The 18885-nt window shown below is 44.4% G+C and overlaps 1 protein-coding gene across 2 annotated transcripts in view; it reads left to right on the forward strand.

The window, feature by feature from the left end:
* The first annotated feature begins 11655 nt into the window (after window positions 1–11655).
* DNAJC12 (DnaJ heat shock protein family (Hsp40) member C12) overlaps window positions 11656–18885 on the forward strand; it is a 97926-nt gene continuing 90696 nt past the window's right edge. The window contains exon 1 of one of the 2 annotated variants that reach the window (XM_029609710.1): window positions 11656–12120. In XM_029609710.1, the coding sequence (XP_029465570.1) occupies window positions 12037–12120 (84 nt within the window). In that variant the 5' untranslated portion in view covers window positions 11656–12036. The remainder of the gene's footprint in view (window positions 12121–18885) is intronic. The other variant, XM_029609711.1, reaches the window with a different exon arrangement.

The following is an 18885-nucleotide window of genomic DNA, read 5'->3' on the forward strand; positions in this document are numbered from 1 at the left end:
ATTATTAAGCTGTAAGGATACCTGTGTTATAAAAAGGACCTAACTTATAGCAAGACCACATATGTGATCTTTCAGAGTCGAGTAATTACATAATAGCAGTGCAACAAGTGTAAAGATAGGAAGAACAAAGAGAAAGTATTATTTTTCTCATATAATACTAGGTATACTGGGCGAGTCTCTGCAAGGAGTACTGCTATTGTAAACAACAACCCAAGATAATATTCATTAGAATGGCAAACAGGGATATAAGCAATGCACATAACCAGAAAAATGAAGGAAGCCAGGAAAATAAAGAGGAAAACCAAGAATCAGCAGAAGGACTCACAAGGTCTCACACTGTGTTGTGCATACATAATGTGGGACAGGTTATAAAAGTGTTGCAAAGCATAAGACATGTTCTGGTCATAGGCAGAAGTGGGCCTATAGGTGAACATAAGTGTCACACTACCAGAGAATATCTGTGAGAGGTTGTGAATAAACTCTAGGTAAATAAACTAATAGGTAGTGCTACAGGAAGAAATGCCCAAAAAGGTATTCAGAATATACCTTTTCTACTCAAGGTAGAAGGGGCTAACCAAATTCGGTATATTGGGTAAGGTTAGGAGCAGGGGGAATAGAATGTAAAACGCCAGCAATGTGAGTGCCATAACTAGGCTGCAAGGGAAGAAATAAAGATACATACTTGTGCAGAAGCAGCAATAGGGCAGAATTTAACTCAAGGGAATATTTGATTTATACCAAAACATATCACACTGTAAAGTGGCAAGTAATGGATAGGATGATTGGTTAGTGTGATCAGACTCGCTTTCATAGCTCTATTTACTTCCTACCCCCCATACCTTTTCTCCTTTACCCCTCTATTCAAATTATGTCATGCACATCTTTTCCTCCCATGGCCCCCTAGGACCCTTTCCTCCTTTCCCTCCCACTTCTCTTTTCCCTTTTGTATAAGTCTCCTTAACACACCCAAGCGTGTTTTCAGTTTAGTTATGTATTTAAATGCCTAATTATACATGCTCTCCCACTGCAAGTCCAATTTGTAAGTCTTACTCTCTTATACCTATCCTCACATTTCTGACATATGCCGAATTGTTATTAGATGCATATGTTATGGATAAAGGCCTAATATAAGAGCAAAACAAATTCAAATTAATCAATGAGCCAAATTCCATCTTGGCCTTAACTCCCTGCATCTAGTAATCCTTACATCTGCATAATATTCCCTCTTTATTATTAGGTAACATGCAATAGTCAGGACCACAAACAACTTAAATGCTCAGACATTACACAGAAACATGCATTTCACTAAACTGACATATAAATTCATTCATTGCATTCTTCAGATGTCATGACACACAAATAACACAAAAAGACAAATAACAATTAACACATTTGAGCTAAAAAATTAGACCAAAAAGTGTTTGGATCAATCCAAAATAAAACAAGAGTCAAAATTAAAATAGATCTATTTAAAAATGAAAAAAATCAAACTGTGAAAAAAATGTAGTCTTTAAGCGTTACAGCTTCCATGGCAGAGAAGGCTTTGTTTTTTCAACCTGGAAAGATATAAAATCTGTCATATAATAACATTAAGGTAATGGTTAAAGTGAAATTACAGCTGCATTGAAACTAAACATTCTGATATGCCTTAATCCAGCAAATAGCAGTCATGAAGCTACTTTCTTGTCTCAATTGTTATGCCACTAGGAGGCACTACCACAAGTGGTGGTGTGTGAGCTGCTTTCCCTCTGCAGATCTAAAACCCCTTTTGTTCTATTTCCTAAGGTGATAATGTTAGTGCTTTGTAATAGAGATGTGAATCAGTTCCGGAATCGTTTCCAGTATTGTGTTCGTGTTCGTAGAACCGCGGGAAATCTTTGTTTCCCGCGGTTCTCACCGCTTTTGTTTTCAGCTATCCCGAGCCGGGAAAAAACTCCCACCCCACCCCTTTAAATCTAATTGTTTAGCATCCCCCCACCCTCCTGACCCCCTCAAAACTTTCCTAAAGTACCTGGTGGTCCAGTGGGGCATCCATTGCTCCTACCATGTGATAGGGGCTGGCCAATGGCACCGATAGCCCCTGTCACATGGTAAGGGCAAAGGGCCATCGGCGCCATTTTGATCAGTGGCAGCCCACGGCCTGCGAGCAGGAGATCGCTCCCCACTAGACCACCAGGTACTTTAGGAAAGTTTTTGGGGGGTCGGGAGGGTGGGGAATTCTAAATAATTAGATTTAAAGGGTCGGGTGGGTTTGGGGTTTTTTTTTTCTGTGCGCCCTTTCCCCCCCCCCCCCCCCAAATGATAAGAAAACCACACAAAAATTTTGTGGGGGTTTCCTATCGCTTTCAGGGAGCCCCCGATACTTGACGGATTAGAAAATATTGTATGATATTTTCATCTGTCAGAAAAATGATTCACATCCCTACCTTGTAATTCAAAGTTTGAAAACCTGCCACCTCTGTTAATGGGTCATGCAATGCACAGCCAATATTTTTACCATCAACCCCTAACTTAATTCCTAAAAATGAAACCTGTGACAGACAACTTTGTACTTTGTTAGAATTTATTTTATTTCCTTCCTGTGCTAAGGTTTATAAAAGTAGCTCTGTAGCGTGCATGCAAACAGATCCTGTAAATGCTGTACTTAATGGATCGTTTACATAATCACAGATACACTAGCTGGGAGTAGGGTGTGAACTGTAAGCTTTCTATAGCTGTCGGGCCGATACAGCAAAGTCCACGGGAGAGTGAACGCCCGCTCTCCTGTGCGTGCGATACAGTATGCAAATTAGGTCCGGCGGTAGAAACAGATAAAAAGAGGCGCTAGGGACACTAGCAGCGGCTGTCAGCGGGTTTGACAGCCGACGCTCAATTTTGCCGGCGTCGGTTCTTGAGCCCGCTGACAGCCATGGGTTCAAAAACCGGACACCACAAAATTGAGCGTCCAGTTTTCAACCCGCAAGCCACGGGCCTACTTCGAATTTTTTTTTTCTTTTTACTTTTTTTACCCTTCGGGACCTCTGACTTAATATCGCCATGATATTAAGTCGGAGGGTGCACAGAAAAGCAGTATTTACTAGAGATGTGAATCGGAACCAGAATCGGTTCGGATTTCAGTTCCGATTCACATCTCTATAGATGTGAATCGGAACCAGAATCGGTTCGGATTTCAGTTCCGATTCACATCTCTAGTATTTACTGCTTTTCTGTGCACTTCCCCGGTGCTGTGCACTTCCCCGGCGCCGGCATTTCCGGAAGGAAAATTCACTCTGAGGCCGCGCCGATTTCGGAGTGGCCTTGGAGGGAGCAGAGGATGGCTGTGCGGCTCGGCGCGCAGCCATGCGTGTGCCGACCCTGTATTTTATAACATGCGCGCGGCAGCGGGTGCATGTTATAAAATCAGAGTAGATTTGTTCGCGCCAGGTTGCGTGAACAAATCTACTCCCGCTCACACCTTTTAAAATCTTCCCCTTTATGTTTAAATATGAGGCTCCCAAAAGTGCATAAGTACATATAACTTGCCATACTGGGTCAGACAAAAAAACCATCAAGCCCAGTATCCTGTTTCCAAAAGTGGCCAATCCAGGTCGCAAGTACTTGGCAGGATCTCAAATGGTCAATAGATTCCATGCCACTTATCCCAGGGATAAACAGTGGATTTCCGTACGTTCATGCAATAATGAATTATGGACTTTTCTGCTAGAAACTTGTCCAAGCCTTTTTTAAACCCAGCTTCACTAACAGTTTTATCACATCCTCCGGCAATAAATTCCAGAGCTTAATTATGCGTTGAGTAAAAACATTTTTTCCCATTTGTTTTAAATGTATTACCTAGTAACTTCATTGCATGTCCCCTAGTCTTTGTACTTTCTGAAAGATTCAACAACCAATTCACAGTTACCCATTCCACTCCACTCATTATTTTATAGACCTCTATCATATCTCTCCTCAGCTGTCTCTTCGAAGAAGCCCAAAAGCAGCTGTTGTTTTATGGTATGTTTTCATCAAGGTAAAAAATCCAACAGATGTGCTTTTTCTGATATCCTGGACCAAGTTTAAGACTGGTAGGACCGGGAAATGTGAAAAAGTGATGGGTGGACCCCAGCACAGATGTGCGGGTGCCGCAAATAACTGGGCACCCGAAGCACCCATGTGGGCGGCCACTCCCACCCCCTCCCCTGTTGCAGCATACTTACCCAGGGTGCGTCTTCATGATGGTGACAGCGGCATGCTGGCTCAGGGGCTCTGTGGGGGGGGGGGGGGGCCCGAGTCTTGTGCAGCCATTGGTGGACAGTGACACCGCTCCTCCTGGTTGGTCTGGCATCAGGTGCGGTGACATCATCTTAACGCGCCTTATGTTCTTCTTATGTTCTGGAGCCGGACTATTAGATTGGGCAAGAGGAGTGGCATGCTGACATCATTTGGATGGCAGGCTGGCGGGGAATTTAAAAGCCACCAGCGCTGGCTGTTCAGCCTCTTCCTCTTTGGCCCCCATGCTGCACAATTCAGTGCAATTGAACCAGTGCAATCGAGTCACAAGTTCAAGGCCCACTTTGGATCTTTCTGCCACCTCAAACCTGTAAGTGATTTTGCCCTTAATTTGGCTGATTTCCCCCCCCCCCAAAAAAAATATAAGAAGGGAAAATTCATAATAAATAATATTTTAGGACCTGCAGCCATTGTCTGCTACCAGGTCATATTTTTCTTCCGCAGCCCACAAATCAAGGAAGGCATAAGTCTTGAGTCCTACTTTCTTTTAAAAAACAAATACTTATAGTAAGTATTTGATTTTCTTCTGCTACAGGCAAATGGAATAGGCTTATGCCCCGCTAATAAATGGCTCATGATTCTCCTGCATCTCCAAACCTTCAGAGTCCACTTTACAGCTCAAAAAGAAAAGGGGGGGGGGGGGGGGTGTTCTCCCTCCACTGATTTTATTTTGGCCCATTTGAAACAGGCTCCGCCAGTTCTTACTGGGTGAACTGCCAATGTTTGCCACAGATGTCCCTGAGGTCTGAAATCTCGGCTGTAGCTTGGCAGGCCCCAGCACAGTCACTAGGGAGGTTTTAGGAACCCCTGTCGATGTGGTGCCCATTGGTCCGGAGCACTCGCTTTTCGTCCTCCTCCTTCAGAATTTCTCAATCTTCTTCTAGGGCAACAAGAGTAGACCGGGAGGATGCCGCACAGCCCACAGAGCCGTCTGGAGTGGAGCACGAATTGTGGGAATTGGTGTCCAAGTCCCTAACACATCGCATCAGACAAAGGCATTATATTGATTTATTCCGGCTGTTGGAGAGACATAGGAAGCGGGGCCAGACTATGCAGGAGAGGAAGAGAGAGCTGGATGCATCTAACCTGCTGCAGAGAAAAATTGTTAATTGGGTGCAATCACATGAAAAGTCTCAGGGGCTGCCTGTGCAGAACCCTCTTCAGTTCAGCCTTTGTTTACATATTTTGACACCATCTTGGTGCTTAGAAGGAATATGGTGGGTTTTCATGGCTAAATTACAGTGAGGCCTTTTGTGGCCAGTACGTCTGCTACATCCTGGGGAAAGCAAGATGTTAGCCTATGGCTCACAAAGATGACAATGCGAGCATTTGATTGCAAAGCAAACTCATAGTCCTTTCGATCCTTTCATGCACATGGGGGGGCAATCCAAGCGTGTGCACGTCCCCAGCAATGATTGCTGGAGATATAACTGGGGAGCATGCTCAGCAACCGATTGCAGATATAAACATGTCTGTAATCAGTACTCACCCCTCACCCAGCTAATAAATGCTCACAAAAGGACAAGTAGGGGAAGTGGCCAGGTTACTGCCCCAGCCCCTGTGAGTTGGCAAGACATGCTTCCTTGGCTAGTGCATTACCCCGATAAGGAGGGGGTGAATACTATATTGAGCGGTTTCCAAGAAGGTTTTGTTATCCCACACATGGGTCAACTGTGCTTTGGTAAGGTGGTTAATGCCCCTTCTGCATGCAAGCTGTTCAGTGTTGTCAGGGAGAAATTCAGAAAAGAGGCTCAGCTGGGACGCATCACTGACCCTTTTGCAGAGCCCTCACGTGAGCCTTTCATTCTGTTGCCACTGGCAGTGGAAAATATAGGCTCATACACAAACCTTTCTTACCCAATAGGGTCTTCAATTAATGACTACATTTCCTCAGAGTGCTGCTCGGGTCATTAACATCCTTCGACAGTGCATTGGAATTGCTTAGGTCTTGTGGCCAGGATGCATTCATGGCAAAAGTGGACACAGAGTCCGTTTTCTGGCTATTGCTGGTGCACCTGAGCAGTTTTCCGCTGCTCGGATTCTATTTTGAAGGGGCTTACTACTATGACAAGTGTCTGCCACTGGGATGCTTAATTTTGTGGGCCTACTTTAAGACATTCAGCACTTTCCTACATTGGGCTATGAGGGAGGCAGCGGGTCTAAGATCATTAGTTCATTATTTAGACAATTTCCTGTTGTACGAAGAGGGGCAACATCCGAATGTGTGAAGTTGTTTGATGCTTTTCAGGAGTTAGTGCACAGGTGGAGTGGGTATGGGTAACTCGGGGGGTTCGGGGCGGGCGGTGGTACAGGAGGTTCATTTCGAGGACAAGGGAGCATAATGAAGCACGTTGGGGGGAGCAAGGTATCACTTGGAGGGTAAGATGTCTGCTGGCAATTCATTAAGCTTACCTGTCTTTTTCAGAGTGTAAATGCACGACATACGTGGATGGAGGAGCCCATCCCGCCACAAAGTGCACACCAGGGCAGTGTACCAACACTTATAGGGGTGGGGAAGTCAGGAGGTTTGCGGCAAATGGCGGATTCCCCAGTTGTATCAGTGTCAAAGATTTATTGCGGAGTTGTTAGACGTGGAAGTGGCTAGTTTTTGAGAGTAGGTTAGTTTGGGATTTCGTATCCTGTACGAAGGTCCCAGTAGTGGGGGTTGTGTGCGCAATGTCGGGTCGGCATCGAAACTTGGGGACAGTGCAAGGGAAAAACGATGATCAGAGATCCAGTTAGCCTGTTTGGGATGGAGAGGTCATCGGTAAATGTTTTATTCTGCGGTGAGAGGGTACGGAACAGTATGCATCCTTCTATGCAGTGGTTGCTTTAGTGTGAGATGTGAGAAAAGGTGTTTTACTAGTGAAGGCAGATATCGTATCAGTTTTCCAGGTGTTTCCATTCACCCAGAGAGATGTCCTTAGTTAGGTTTTGTGTTCGAACGAGGTTCCCATGTTGATCGTTGTTTGCCCATAGGTTTTGTGATTTCATGCACATGCGTCGAGGCTTTTAATACCTTCTTATATGGGGTCACCAGGTGGTATACGGGGTATGGAGACGGGTTGCGTTACTTAGACGATTTCTTGTTGTGGGACCTAGTCAGTCCAGCGTTGGCAGGATCAGTTGGAGGGTTTCTGGAGGGGACTAGTTCAACAGGGGTGCCGATCGAGCAAAAAAAAATAAAAAAATGGAGGGGACAACTACAAAGCTTAATTTCTTAGGTATGAAATTGGATTCGGTAAGGCTGGGGTCGCGTTTGCATGTAGACAAAGTTGTAAAGCTGAAGGAATTGGTGAGGTTGGTGCGATGTTCGTCCAAGGGAGACATTGCAGCAGATGCAGTCCATGTATGGTTTGCTTACTTTTGCATGCCGTGGGAGTTCGATGGGTAGGGTTTCATTCGCAGGCTTTCTGCAATGACATAGGTGGGAGAGCAAGACATCATGTTATTAGGATGAAGGATAAAGTGAAGGACGAATTGGGGAGTATGGGACGGCTTCTTACAGTGATTTAACGGAGTTCTCATTATACATGAAAGGGAGGTATCTAACTGGGAGCTGGAGTGGTCTCTGGATGCAGCTGGGGGTTTTCGGCTTTGGAGTACACTTCAAGAGGACGGGGTGAGGAGTAATGGCAGGTGGTCTGGGAGGGGGAAGGGTATTACTAAGAATATCACTTCTTGGAGTTGTTTTACATAGCAGTAGCGGTAGTTCTACGGGGTAATAGAGTACAGAATAACAGCAGTTTTTGGTGTGACAACGTAGGGGTAGTGCAGGTGATTACTCGGCAGTCTGCCAGATGTTTACAAGTCTCTAGGTTTCGGGAGTTGATACTTTTGTATTGTAATGGATGTGATTATCACAGGTGGGCCAGCAGACGGAATTATGGTCCTTGTTGCGGTTCTGGCCGCAAGCGCCGCGACCAGACCCTTACCTCCGTGCTCCTGGACCTATTCCCGCTTCTGGAGGCCTGGTTTGCGCCCTGTTTGGTGGCGTCCCCGCGGGGACCACGCCACCGGGAAGCTTCCCATGGATGCCCTGCTTCTAGGTGCGCGCGCGCGCCACTTGGGCACTTTTCTAGGCCGTTTCCCGCCAGTGGTGACTCCGCCCAGTTCCTGACATCAGACGCCGCGGCCTTGATAAGCCGGCTGCGGACACTCAGTCTTTGCCTTGCAACGGGTTTACCTCCTGGTTCCCTGTTGCGTCGTGCCCCGGAGTGAGCTGCCTCCTGCTTGCCTGCTACAGTACCTGCTTGGTTCCTGCTTGCCTGCTACAGTTCCTGCCTGGTTCCAGTACCCGAGTCTTGCTACAGCTCCTGCCTGCCTGGTTCCAGTACCTGAGTCTTGCTACAGTTCCTGCCTGGTTCCAGTACCCGAGTCTTGCTACAGTTCCTGCCAGCCTGGTTCCAGTTCCTGAGTCCTGTTACAGTACCTGCCTCATGTTCTAGTCTGGTTCCAGTTCTCAGTCCTGATCAACAGCCCACCTAAGTCCCAGTGGCCGGGCCCCTACGGGCTCCTCCCGGGGAGGCTTCGGCTTCCAAGGGTGAAACCGCCTAAGCCCCAGCGGTTGGGCTCCTACGGGCTCCTCCCGGGGGAGTACCAGCTTCCAGGGTGAAGAGCACCTCTACGTCCTGCCTGAATATCTGCCTCCCGGCCTGCCACATACTAGAGACATTGACCACCTTTCCCAGTCTCCTGCAAGTCAGCCCAAGGGTCCACTAAATTGAGACTCCATAACAGTCCTTGCAAACAATATCATCCAGTTCGTATTGCGGGCAGGTGGAAGGGATATGCACTAGCGACGGTGCGTTCTTATTTAGAAGGATTGCGGGTGAGCGAGCTAGTTGCATGCTCCAAGGTGAATGCTCATGACGGTCTTTTAGCACAACAGGTATGGTTTAGTGAGAGGGCGGTCACCGGGGGTATCCACAAATCAAAGCTGGATCAAAGCGGTAGAGGTCAGTGGATTTCATTATTTCCAATACACCACGAGTTGGTATGCCCAGTGCGGACACCTCAAGCATGTTTGGGGGCAGCCAGAAGTTCAGGGTTTGTATCTGCCAAAGGTCAATGGCACGCTCATGACAATATTTTAGCTCCAAGCTTTGTTATGGGTGGTCAAGGGTTTGGGTTGGGAATGAGATTACTTTGCATACGTTCCTTCTGTATAGGAGTCGCAACTACCGCAGCGGAATTAGGGCTGCCAGTAAGGATGATTCAGGCCATGGGGCAGGACAATCTAATGCTTCCAAGGCGTATATCTGGAGAGGCAGACCAATGGTGGCAACAGGGAGGAAGAATAGCCTAGTGGTTAGAGCAGTGGGCTATGAACCAGGAGACCAGGGTTTGAGTCCTGCTGTCACTCCTTATGACCTTGGGCAAGTCACTTTATTCTCCATTGCCTCAGGTACAAAACTTAGATTATAAGCCCTCTGGGGATAGGGAAATACCTACAGTACCTGAATATAAACTGATGTGATATCTCAGATTGAATGTCGGTTAATAAAAATAAATAAAGGGAGGGGGGAAGTGTGGAGGCTAATGTCCTACTTCTCTTTTGCAGACTCAAAAAGGGGGTCTTGCGATTCCTTCATGCATTGGGGCTCAGCATCGGGCGGAGAAGTGTACATATGAAGAAATGTTGACCTTGGATAACAGGAAGCGGACAATTCAATGGTGCTGCAGGAGGGGCATGAAAAAAGGGGAGTTGGAAGCATTCCTGCAAGGGTTTCTTAAGAGTTGGGGTGTCCCATGGCTGCTTATCCTACATTTGGGTGGAAACGATATAAGGAATTTTTTCCTTGTTGGGAGTTGGAGGTGCAAATGATGAAAGACTTTGCTTTTATTATGGTGATGCCTGGTGCTAAGGTGGGTTGTCGGACATAATCATGCGAATCCGACATCATATTGACCCTTTGAGGTGACGGGGCGTAACAAATTTGAACCGATAGCTGGGTGCATGGGTTCAAAGGCAAGGTGGTTTTGGGTGCGGCACGATGGGTCGGGGGTGGTATTAAGAGGTTTATTACGTCCTGCTGGCATGCACCTTTCAGATGAGGCATCAACTTCTTTAACAATGCTTTGCAGGAAGGTTAGGAGCAACAACTTAAAGGGGTTTAGGGGCTGCAGTGAGGGAACAAAGTTAACCAAGGTTGTCTTTGTTTGTGGCGGAAACCCGAGCCCTAAGTGATAAGTGTTAGTATTGGATTGTAAAGGGCATTGGAGGGGTGGGGGGGGGGGGGGGGGGAGGAGAATCTCATGTAGTTCGGGGGCTGCTACACGGGATGGCCTATGAGCAAGAGGGGGGGGGCCGATGCTCAGGCCATGAACTTACCCTCGCTTGGGGCTGTGGCGGGGTAAGAGAGGGGGAATGTCGGCTTTGTCTTACCATTGGGATGTGGTGGTAAGTGAAGTGGAACGAGGGGGAGGAGGGGGAAAGGGGGCAGTGATTTGGCATTGTTTGTATAATAAGTTAGAGGGCTCGGGTTATGTTATGAAATAAACTGCGGCCTTGTGTTTTAAAGCCATACAGGTTTACTATAATTATAGTACCGGGGGTGGGGGGAGGGAGGTGACAGTGAGCTGCATGTCTTGCTTTCCTATGTTAGGAAAGGCAGCGCGAGCTTGTCTCGTGCTGCCGATGATAACATGTCGGCAAGCGCAAGGAGCTGGCAAGGCGATATGGGGGAGGGGGGGGGGTAACCGATGGCGATGGCGATGGCAACAATTGAATTGGTGCCTCGCCATTGGTTACCTCAGGAGCAACATTGTTTTGGCGCGGCTCCTGCGAGGCAAAGAGTAGGCCTTGCTTTCCCTCCCTCCCTTTAAGCTGTGTATGTATGGGGGGGGGGGGGGGGGGCTTTCATGATTGCTGGTGCTCTTTGTCACAGTGGAGGCGGAAACCCAAGCCCTAATGATAAGTGTTAGTATTGGATTGTAAAGGGCATTGGAGGGGTGGGGGAGGAGAATCTCATGTAGTTTGGGGGCTGCTTTACGGGATGGCCTATGAGCAAGGGGGGGGGGGGCGATGCTCAGGCCATGAACTTACCCTCGCTTGGGGCTGTGGCGGGGTAAGAGAGGGGGAATGTCGGCTTTGTCTTACCATTGGGATGCGGTGGTAAGTGAAGTGGAACGAGGAGGAGGAGGGGAAAAGGGGGCAGTGATTTGGCATTGTTTGTATAATCAGTTAGAGGGCTCGGGTTATGTTATGAAATAAACTGCGGCCTTGTGTTTTAAAGCCATACAGGTGTACTGTAATTATTGTACAGGAGGGGGGGGGGGGGGCGTGAGGTGACAGCGAGCTGCATGTCTTGCTTCCCTATGTTAGTGGAACTATTCAGTCCTGACACAAATCCAGTTTGCTATTCTTCACTAATAAAAAAAAAATCTGCCCAATAATGAGTTACACAAATAGCAAAGCGAATGGACTACAGAAACCAAGTTCATTACATCTCAGAAACCGAACGGATTAAAAGGATAGCGCTTTAATGGTTCAAATCAATCTCATAGTAAAATCCTTCCGGAGGCTACAACTCCCAAGTACCACAGCGGTTGTCAGGTCTGTGCAGCGTCGCGGGCTCCTCCCCCTCTGAGCAGCCCTTGGGAGAAGGTATCAGATGACCGTGCAGTGTATATAAACAGCTCGGGCTGCTGGCTGCGAGTTAGTGTTAGAGAGTTTGCCTTACTGATCACGCTTTGCAGTTTCCCTTTCCTTCAATTAGAAAGTGCCCAGCTGGAGAAACTGCGTGCAGAATCAACTTTGACCAGATGGACGCGATTTTGAACTGCAAACAGGAAGAGCTTGAAGATTATTATGCCTTGCTAGGATGCGATGAGCTATCCACTGTGAGTGTACGGCATTTTCCTATTCTGGACTATGGTCAGACAGAGATGTTAGATATATTAGATTTATCTACTTTTGTTTTGGGTTTGAGTATCTAATCATAACAAAACACTATTTGTTTCAAAAGCTGCTAGTGAACAGGTGCCACCTGTAACAGGATTATAATATTTTGTGTAAAGTCTATTGATGTTATTCCGCTGCTAATGTACAATACTAGCATCAGTACAAATGCATACTAGAGCATTTACAATAAAAAAGTTATCAGACTATGGTCAATATCTAGGCTTGTTTTAAATATATTTACTTGAGAACTTGTAAACAATTATAGTGAATGCATATATCATTTTGGCAACTATTGATTTAATGAATGTAACTTCATGCCAGTCTTCCTTATCTATTGCTGTCCCTACTTTGGTCAAACTACTCTATTTATATCTTTATTCTAACTTCCCATTTTATCCTATCCATGTCTTCTTTATAATAATTTACTCAATGTATATGTACTGATGTTTTTGAGTTTGCTTGTTGGAAGAGTGTGTACTCAAATGATGATGATTTTGCAATAAATGAGAAAATGCAAACATGTTAATAGAATGAAAATGGAATGTTGGGAATTAAAGAATCTTTAACTTCCTAGTCACATTCTTTCACTGACAATAGACAGTAAGGATATCACTGTGTGAATACCATGCAAGTGGTAGCTCTTATGCAGAGACTGTGTAACAGCACATACCATCTTATAACACTAACAAACAGATGAAACTGAAGTTGTTTCTTTAATCCAAATTTATGGGTCTTTGTCCTGGTATTGTAGTTCCTTATTCATGGATTGTAGCTTCAAAATTCTCCCTCAAGTACCCTCGTCCCTACCTTAAAAAAAACCCAAAAAACAAAAAAACCCACCTCTATGGAATTCTCAGACAATTCGGAATAAAATTTGAACATATTCATCTACAAAAATGTGACTGGGTGAAAAATTTCCACTTTCATAGTACCCACTCCCTGCTTTTATACTCATAATTCTATCTCCTTATGCCCAGGTTGCAGTTTGTGGATGACAAAATCCTGCTCAGGTTACTCCAAAACACAACTTTATGAATTCCTTTGACAGTTCTGAAGAAGATTAGAGTTCTGAAGAAGATTAGAGCTCACACATTCAGAAAAGTAACAATTTGTATGCAAGTCCCTGTTTGGCATCTTACTTCTGTCTCTGGTAAAATTTATTATCGTTCATATTCTTGCCACCCCTAGGCATTGTTAGAGCTGTTATTCCCAATCGCTCACTCTTCCCCAGACACTGGACAATAGGGTACAGAAGGTCTAAGGCACAGTCCCACAGATTTCTGCAGCTGTTCAGGTAGTTTTTTGGCAAGAATTTGAAAATTCTAAAGCATCTTTTATAATACATTATAAATGTAGTTTTCCAAGTTTGCTTATTTTATAATATAATTTATTTATTTATTTATATTTTGTAACTGAGTACCTGCTTTACATCATAAACCCCAAAGCAGATTACAATATAACCACAATAGTTAACATCCTGTAAAAATAAACAAGCATAACAAACACTACCCCAAACAATATTACTAATCCCTAACCCTTCCCTTAGAACATTAAATTGTACAATTAAATTCCTCCACCCCCCTAAGAAACCAAAATGAACAAAAAATAAAATAAAATAAATACCATCTGAGTGCATCTCCTCATCTATTGCAAAAACGATAGCTTGAATCTACACATTAATACCAAAGCTCCTAATCTCCCTACTCAAGCCAAAAGATCACTACCCTTATAGGGCTATCCCAGAAAATTACTTGCACAGGCACATCTTCATTTTTGTACAAAATATCAGACAATTTAACTGTAACCAAGCACCCAATTGAATTGAATTCCACACTGTTGACCAAAAGAAGAAAAAGCACAATTTTTTTTTTCTACTCAGAAGTTATGCAACCAGAAATACAGGCATGGCTTCCTCTTGGGAAGTCTTTGTAGCTTATATTGAGAAAGTAACTTAGACAAGCTTACTGGCTTGGCTCAATGAAGGCACTTTGGGGTGAATTTTTAAAGCCTTTTATGTGTCAAGAATGTGATTTTATGTGCATAAATCGCAATTAGAAAATAGCCTGGGGGCTTAGTGTACGTGAAAGTATGCGCATTACCTGATTTCATGTGTATTTCTATGCGCACTGGTGGTCAGTGTTCCGGGTGCGGAGTTAGGATTTGCATGCATATTTATAGAGAAGCTGAGAGTTTTGTGAATGAAGTGTTGTTTGATGTAGCTTTCTATGGCTATAGCTGTCATGGATTTTAAAATTACTGATAGGGACACATTCGGTTTGTTTTTAGAGTGTGGGGGTGGGTGGAGCGGAATGGTGGGGTTGATTATCTATGTAAGATACTTTTAATTACCGAGTTTGAGGGGATTGTGGGGTGGGTTGATTTTATAATGTAAACTGCTTAATGAGTAATTAGACAATATATTATGTTCCATAAATAAATACTTTGTTTATTTTCAAAAGTATATCCGTAAGTTCATCTGCACAAGTTACACCCTCTGATGATCAGGTGTACCTGTGTTTGGGTTATTTTGTGCATACTAAAGGGCACTAACCTGAGCTTAAGTTCACTTTGAAAATATGGGGTAATACTTGCATGTAAAAGTTACATGCAGACTTTACCCCAACCCACACAGTTATAAAATTAGTGAAAGAACTTTATATTGAATTCTCTATTCTATGGGTGCAGAGCAGTCCACGAAGAATAGCAGTAATGGGGTCAGAACTTTTCTTTTTCTCTAAAAGCTATGGTACTGTATTTAACATCTGCAGCTGCTTTAATCTCATAACAGGAAAATGCTGGTAGAGGGCATTACAGTAATCAATTCTTCCTAGTACCAGTGCATGGACTACAGACAATAAATCTCTTATTAAAAATGATTAAATTTGATGAATGTGTCTCAGACAAGAATAGAATCTTGATAACTAGAAATATGTATGTCCATTGGCAGCTGTGAATCTAAATACACAGCCAAACTACCGGCAGTTTTTTTGGATTTTAATATAAAACCCAGACTGTTGGAAAAATCTTCTGTTTTTATTGGATGAAGAAGAGACCTAAATTATCTGCAGAGGGAGGAGATCTCAGAGATGGGGAGAGAAGGTGAGAGGACCAGAAATGTGAAGATCAGAGAGGGAAGACCAGGGATTTGGAAGAAAAGAATGAAGAGAATGAAGAATGGGGTAAGAAAGTAAAGGGATGGGGAAGAAAAGAGGACTAAAGATAAGGACAATCAAATAAGAGTGGAGAAGACAGGAGGAGAACCACAAATTTGTGATGGGGAAAGGTGAGGTGTAGGAGATCAGAGGAAGTTCCTGAATTTGAGTTTGGTGTGGGTTTCAAGATGTTGGGAGGGTAGGTAGGAATGAATGAAGGCTAGAATCTGGGGGATGAAAGGAGAGAGGATCCAAATTATAGTGGCAAGGGTGGGAGGAAGAAAAATATGCCCCTACCCTGCTGCTCCCTCTTGTATCCCATCCTTTATCTAACCTCACTCCCAAACAGGCATATACACCCAGATACAGATCCCTTCTCACACTCACTGTCCCTTCCCATTCCCTTCTCTCTCACACACAGATATATACACCCCTAACTGATCCCCTCAGCTCCTCCTATCGTCCCTAAAATGATCCCCCAGCCTCTCTTTACCCCTCAGGTGATCCCTTTCTCAGCCCCTAATTACTTTTCTCAGGCCTTCCTCTGCCCCAACCACAATAATCCCCCTCATTTCCTCTTCTCCATCCCCTTACCCTTCACTTTTACTCTCACTCACATGGATTGCATAGAGTTTAAAGTCTGGTCACCAGTTGATTTGAGCAGTATATTCTCTATAACTTGCTAAGCAGCACTAGGGACTCCCCTTCTTACCCTGACTAAAATTAAAATAAATAGTTGGTCTATTAAAGATAACAAGAAAACAGATTTGTAAGAATTACTTATCATTGGTTAGGGAAAATACTGCTATGTACCAGGAAGTGGTGAGTAAGTAAGTGATTAAGGTAACATTTTTGTCATCTGCAAATAGAACAAAACATTAAGTAAATTTCAAGAGGAGTTTTATTGTTAGCATCTTTTTAGATATTTGTGGTAATTATTTCTAACTTGTGGTTTACCCTAACAAGATTCTACAAAGGGAGCCACATTAAACTAGATACATAAAGGATAAGATAAACCACTTTGTACAGCAAGTCAACAAGTAAGCAAGCAAATGGAACTACAAATAAGGATTTTGTATGTGGACTTGGAATTTATATTCCACAGTCTAACTTGCTGCTTAGCAATATTTTACTTACAGAACAGCTGAGCAAAAGGTAGGGACTTTGGTAGTTCAACAGATACAACAAGCTCTTAACAGGTGAAAGATGATCAGGAAACATCTTATTGCTAAAGCTGTTGCCCCTATTACTATTTGTGCCACTGTCCAGATGGATCCACAGAGAAGAACAGTGTGAGCTTTCTGAAAATCAGATCCCTCAAGCAGGAGTAACCAAAACTTGCACACTCCAAAGCTGCAGGTTCAACAGCCACTGCACATAGAGCTAGAGGGTAGTGGTAGTTGATGACTCTCTTCTCAGTGGAACAGAAGCATCTGTCTACCAACCAGACATGACCCAGGAAGTGTGCTATCTATTGGGAGCCAAGATCTGAGATATTAATGAGAGATTGCTGAGAATGATGAAACCTACTTACTATTATCCAATGCTGCTCATCCAGGTTGGTATGAATGATACTGCTACATACCACAGATCATATAAAATGACTTCATGTCTCTGGAAAAGAAGGTAAAGCAGATAGGTGTGCAGTTAGCATTCTCAATCCTTCTAGTAAAAGATATAAAGGCCCAAGTAGGAAAGTTGCATTTTGGAAATGAATGAATTACTGCACAGATAAACGAGCATGTCAGCTTCCTGACCCACAGGATGATGTTTCAAAAAGATGAGCTCCACCTGTCAAAGAAGGGGCACAGCATCTTCCAGAGCATCTTCCAGAAGTAGCAAACCTAGTGAGGGAGGTTTTAAACAAGGCTCATCAGGAATGGGCAGACACAGCCCTAAGATAAACAAAAATGCTTGGGTAAATAAATCTTTAAACACTTGCAGAGAATTAGGAAGAAAGGGCAAGATCTGGAAAAATATGTACACTAATACTCATAGTATGGGTGTGACAGAGTATGTACCCAAGAACCTCAGAATACTTTAAGGACTGGAGTCAGTTATCTGGCCTGGTCCACCTTAAGGCATAATGCCTGGGAATAAAAGTACAGGCCCAGGAGGAAGAAGGGAGGCCTCTGGGACTTTAGGACAAAGCAACCTGATAGTGAGTAACAAGGGAAGGAAGCCCCTTAGATATAGCTGGTCTATTTTGAGTTCGTATTAAGGTGTTGGGATTACTAATTGTGAATGCTGACAATTTTGCACTGTCAATAAAAGCACTTAAAGAAAAAACCTTGACCACTCATCTCTGTCCCACATATGGTGGAAGCAGTGGGTCTTTCTCAGCTAAGCAGTGCACAGCCAAAAATCCACACTTTAAGAAGAAAAGAAGCTTTTGGAACTGTATTGAAGCTGGTGTTGCAGAAAATTCTGAAAGATATGGCTACATAGAGCAGTGATCAAATCAGAGAAAAAAAAAGAAAAGAGAGAAAACATGTTTTTCTGGGCAAGAGAGTCTGTGCAAGGCACAGGCAAGACAAGCAATGAGGGAAAAATATATACAAATAAAGGAGAGAATTTCCAAGGGGCCTGGGTGCAGTAGTAAATTGAAGGAGTTAAATTTACAATAGGCTAAAGGAAGTAGCCCTGCCTGGGTAGTCAGGAGACCAATAAGTGTGTTTAAAGCTGAACAGGCAGGAGTTTATTTTGTGCTGAGAGAAAGAAAAAAAAAGAGGAGCGATTTGAACTCTGCACACCTTCTTTTTGTCTGTAAAGACTGAGAGGTCAGGGCCCTAGGAACACAAGCCAGCCTGGTCTGCACAAGCCTAAAAATGCAGGATTGGCTTCAGGAAGAACAGGAGTTGCTACAAGAACTCCTCTGGAAGAACCAGATTTTCTAGGCTCGTGCCAAGAAGATTGAAGGAGGGCTTGCTCTCCTAACCTCCAGTTCTCTAGAAGCAAATCCAGAGAAGGACTTGGGACAACTAGAAGCTACAGAAGCACAGCAACCCTGGGAATCACAGGAGTGAGGAGTTACCCTCCAGGAGCAGAAGGACTCAGAGAGGCATAAAGAAGAGAAAGTCAGCTTGATCAAGTCCAAACAGGATCGTCCCAGAGAGTGGCCAACCTGAGGTCTGTCAAAGCACCAGTGATGGCAGGGACTGCACCGGTGGAGGAAATGGTGAAAGTGCACTCAGAAGTGCAAGAACAGGCCCAGTGGAGAGCAAAAGAAGAGCAAGGAAGTCTGGTGAATAAACTCACAGTAACCAGGACTCATGTGCAGTGGAGCTTGCGTGGGGCGTGGCAGTACGGATTTCCATGGAAGGACAAGAATCCTATATGCTACTGAGAACTGGAGAGCAGTAACCATGCTGTATTCAGCAGCGGGGCCTTAGCATGGCTAAATCCCTCCCCGAGGCTTGAACAGCACAGGAAGTTGGTGGGCTGAATTCAGGACAAGAAGGCAATGAAAGCACTGTGATGAAGGTAGCCTCATTGAGCCCAAGTATCCACCAGGTGGAGGAGAAGCCAGACCAGGTTCGGGAAAAGCAGACCACTACT

Source organism: Rhinatrema bivittatum, chromosome 7, assembly GCF_901001135.1.
Source record: "Rhinatrema bivittatum chromosome 7, aRhiBiv1.1, whole genome shotgun sequence".
NCBI classification, from domain to species: Eukaryota; Metazoa; Chordata; class Amphibia; order Gymnophiona; family Rhinatrematidae; genus Rhinatrema; species Rhinatrema bivittatum.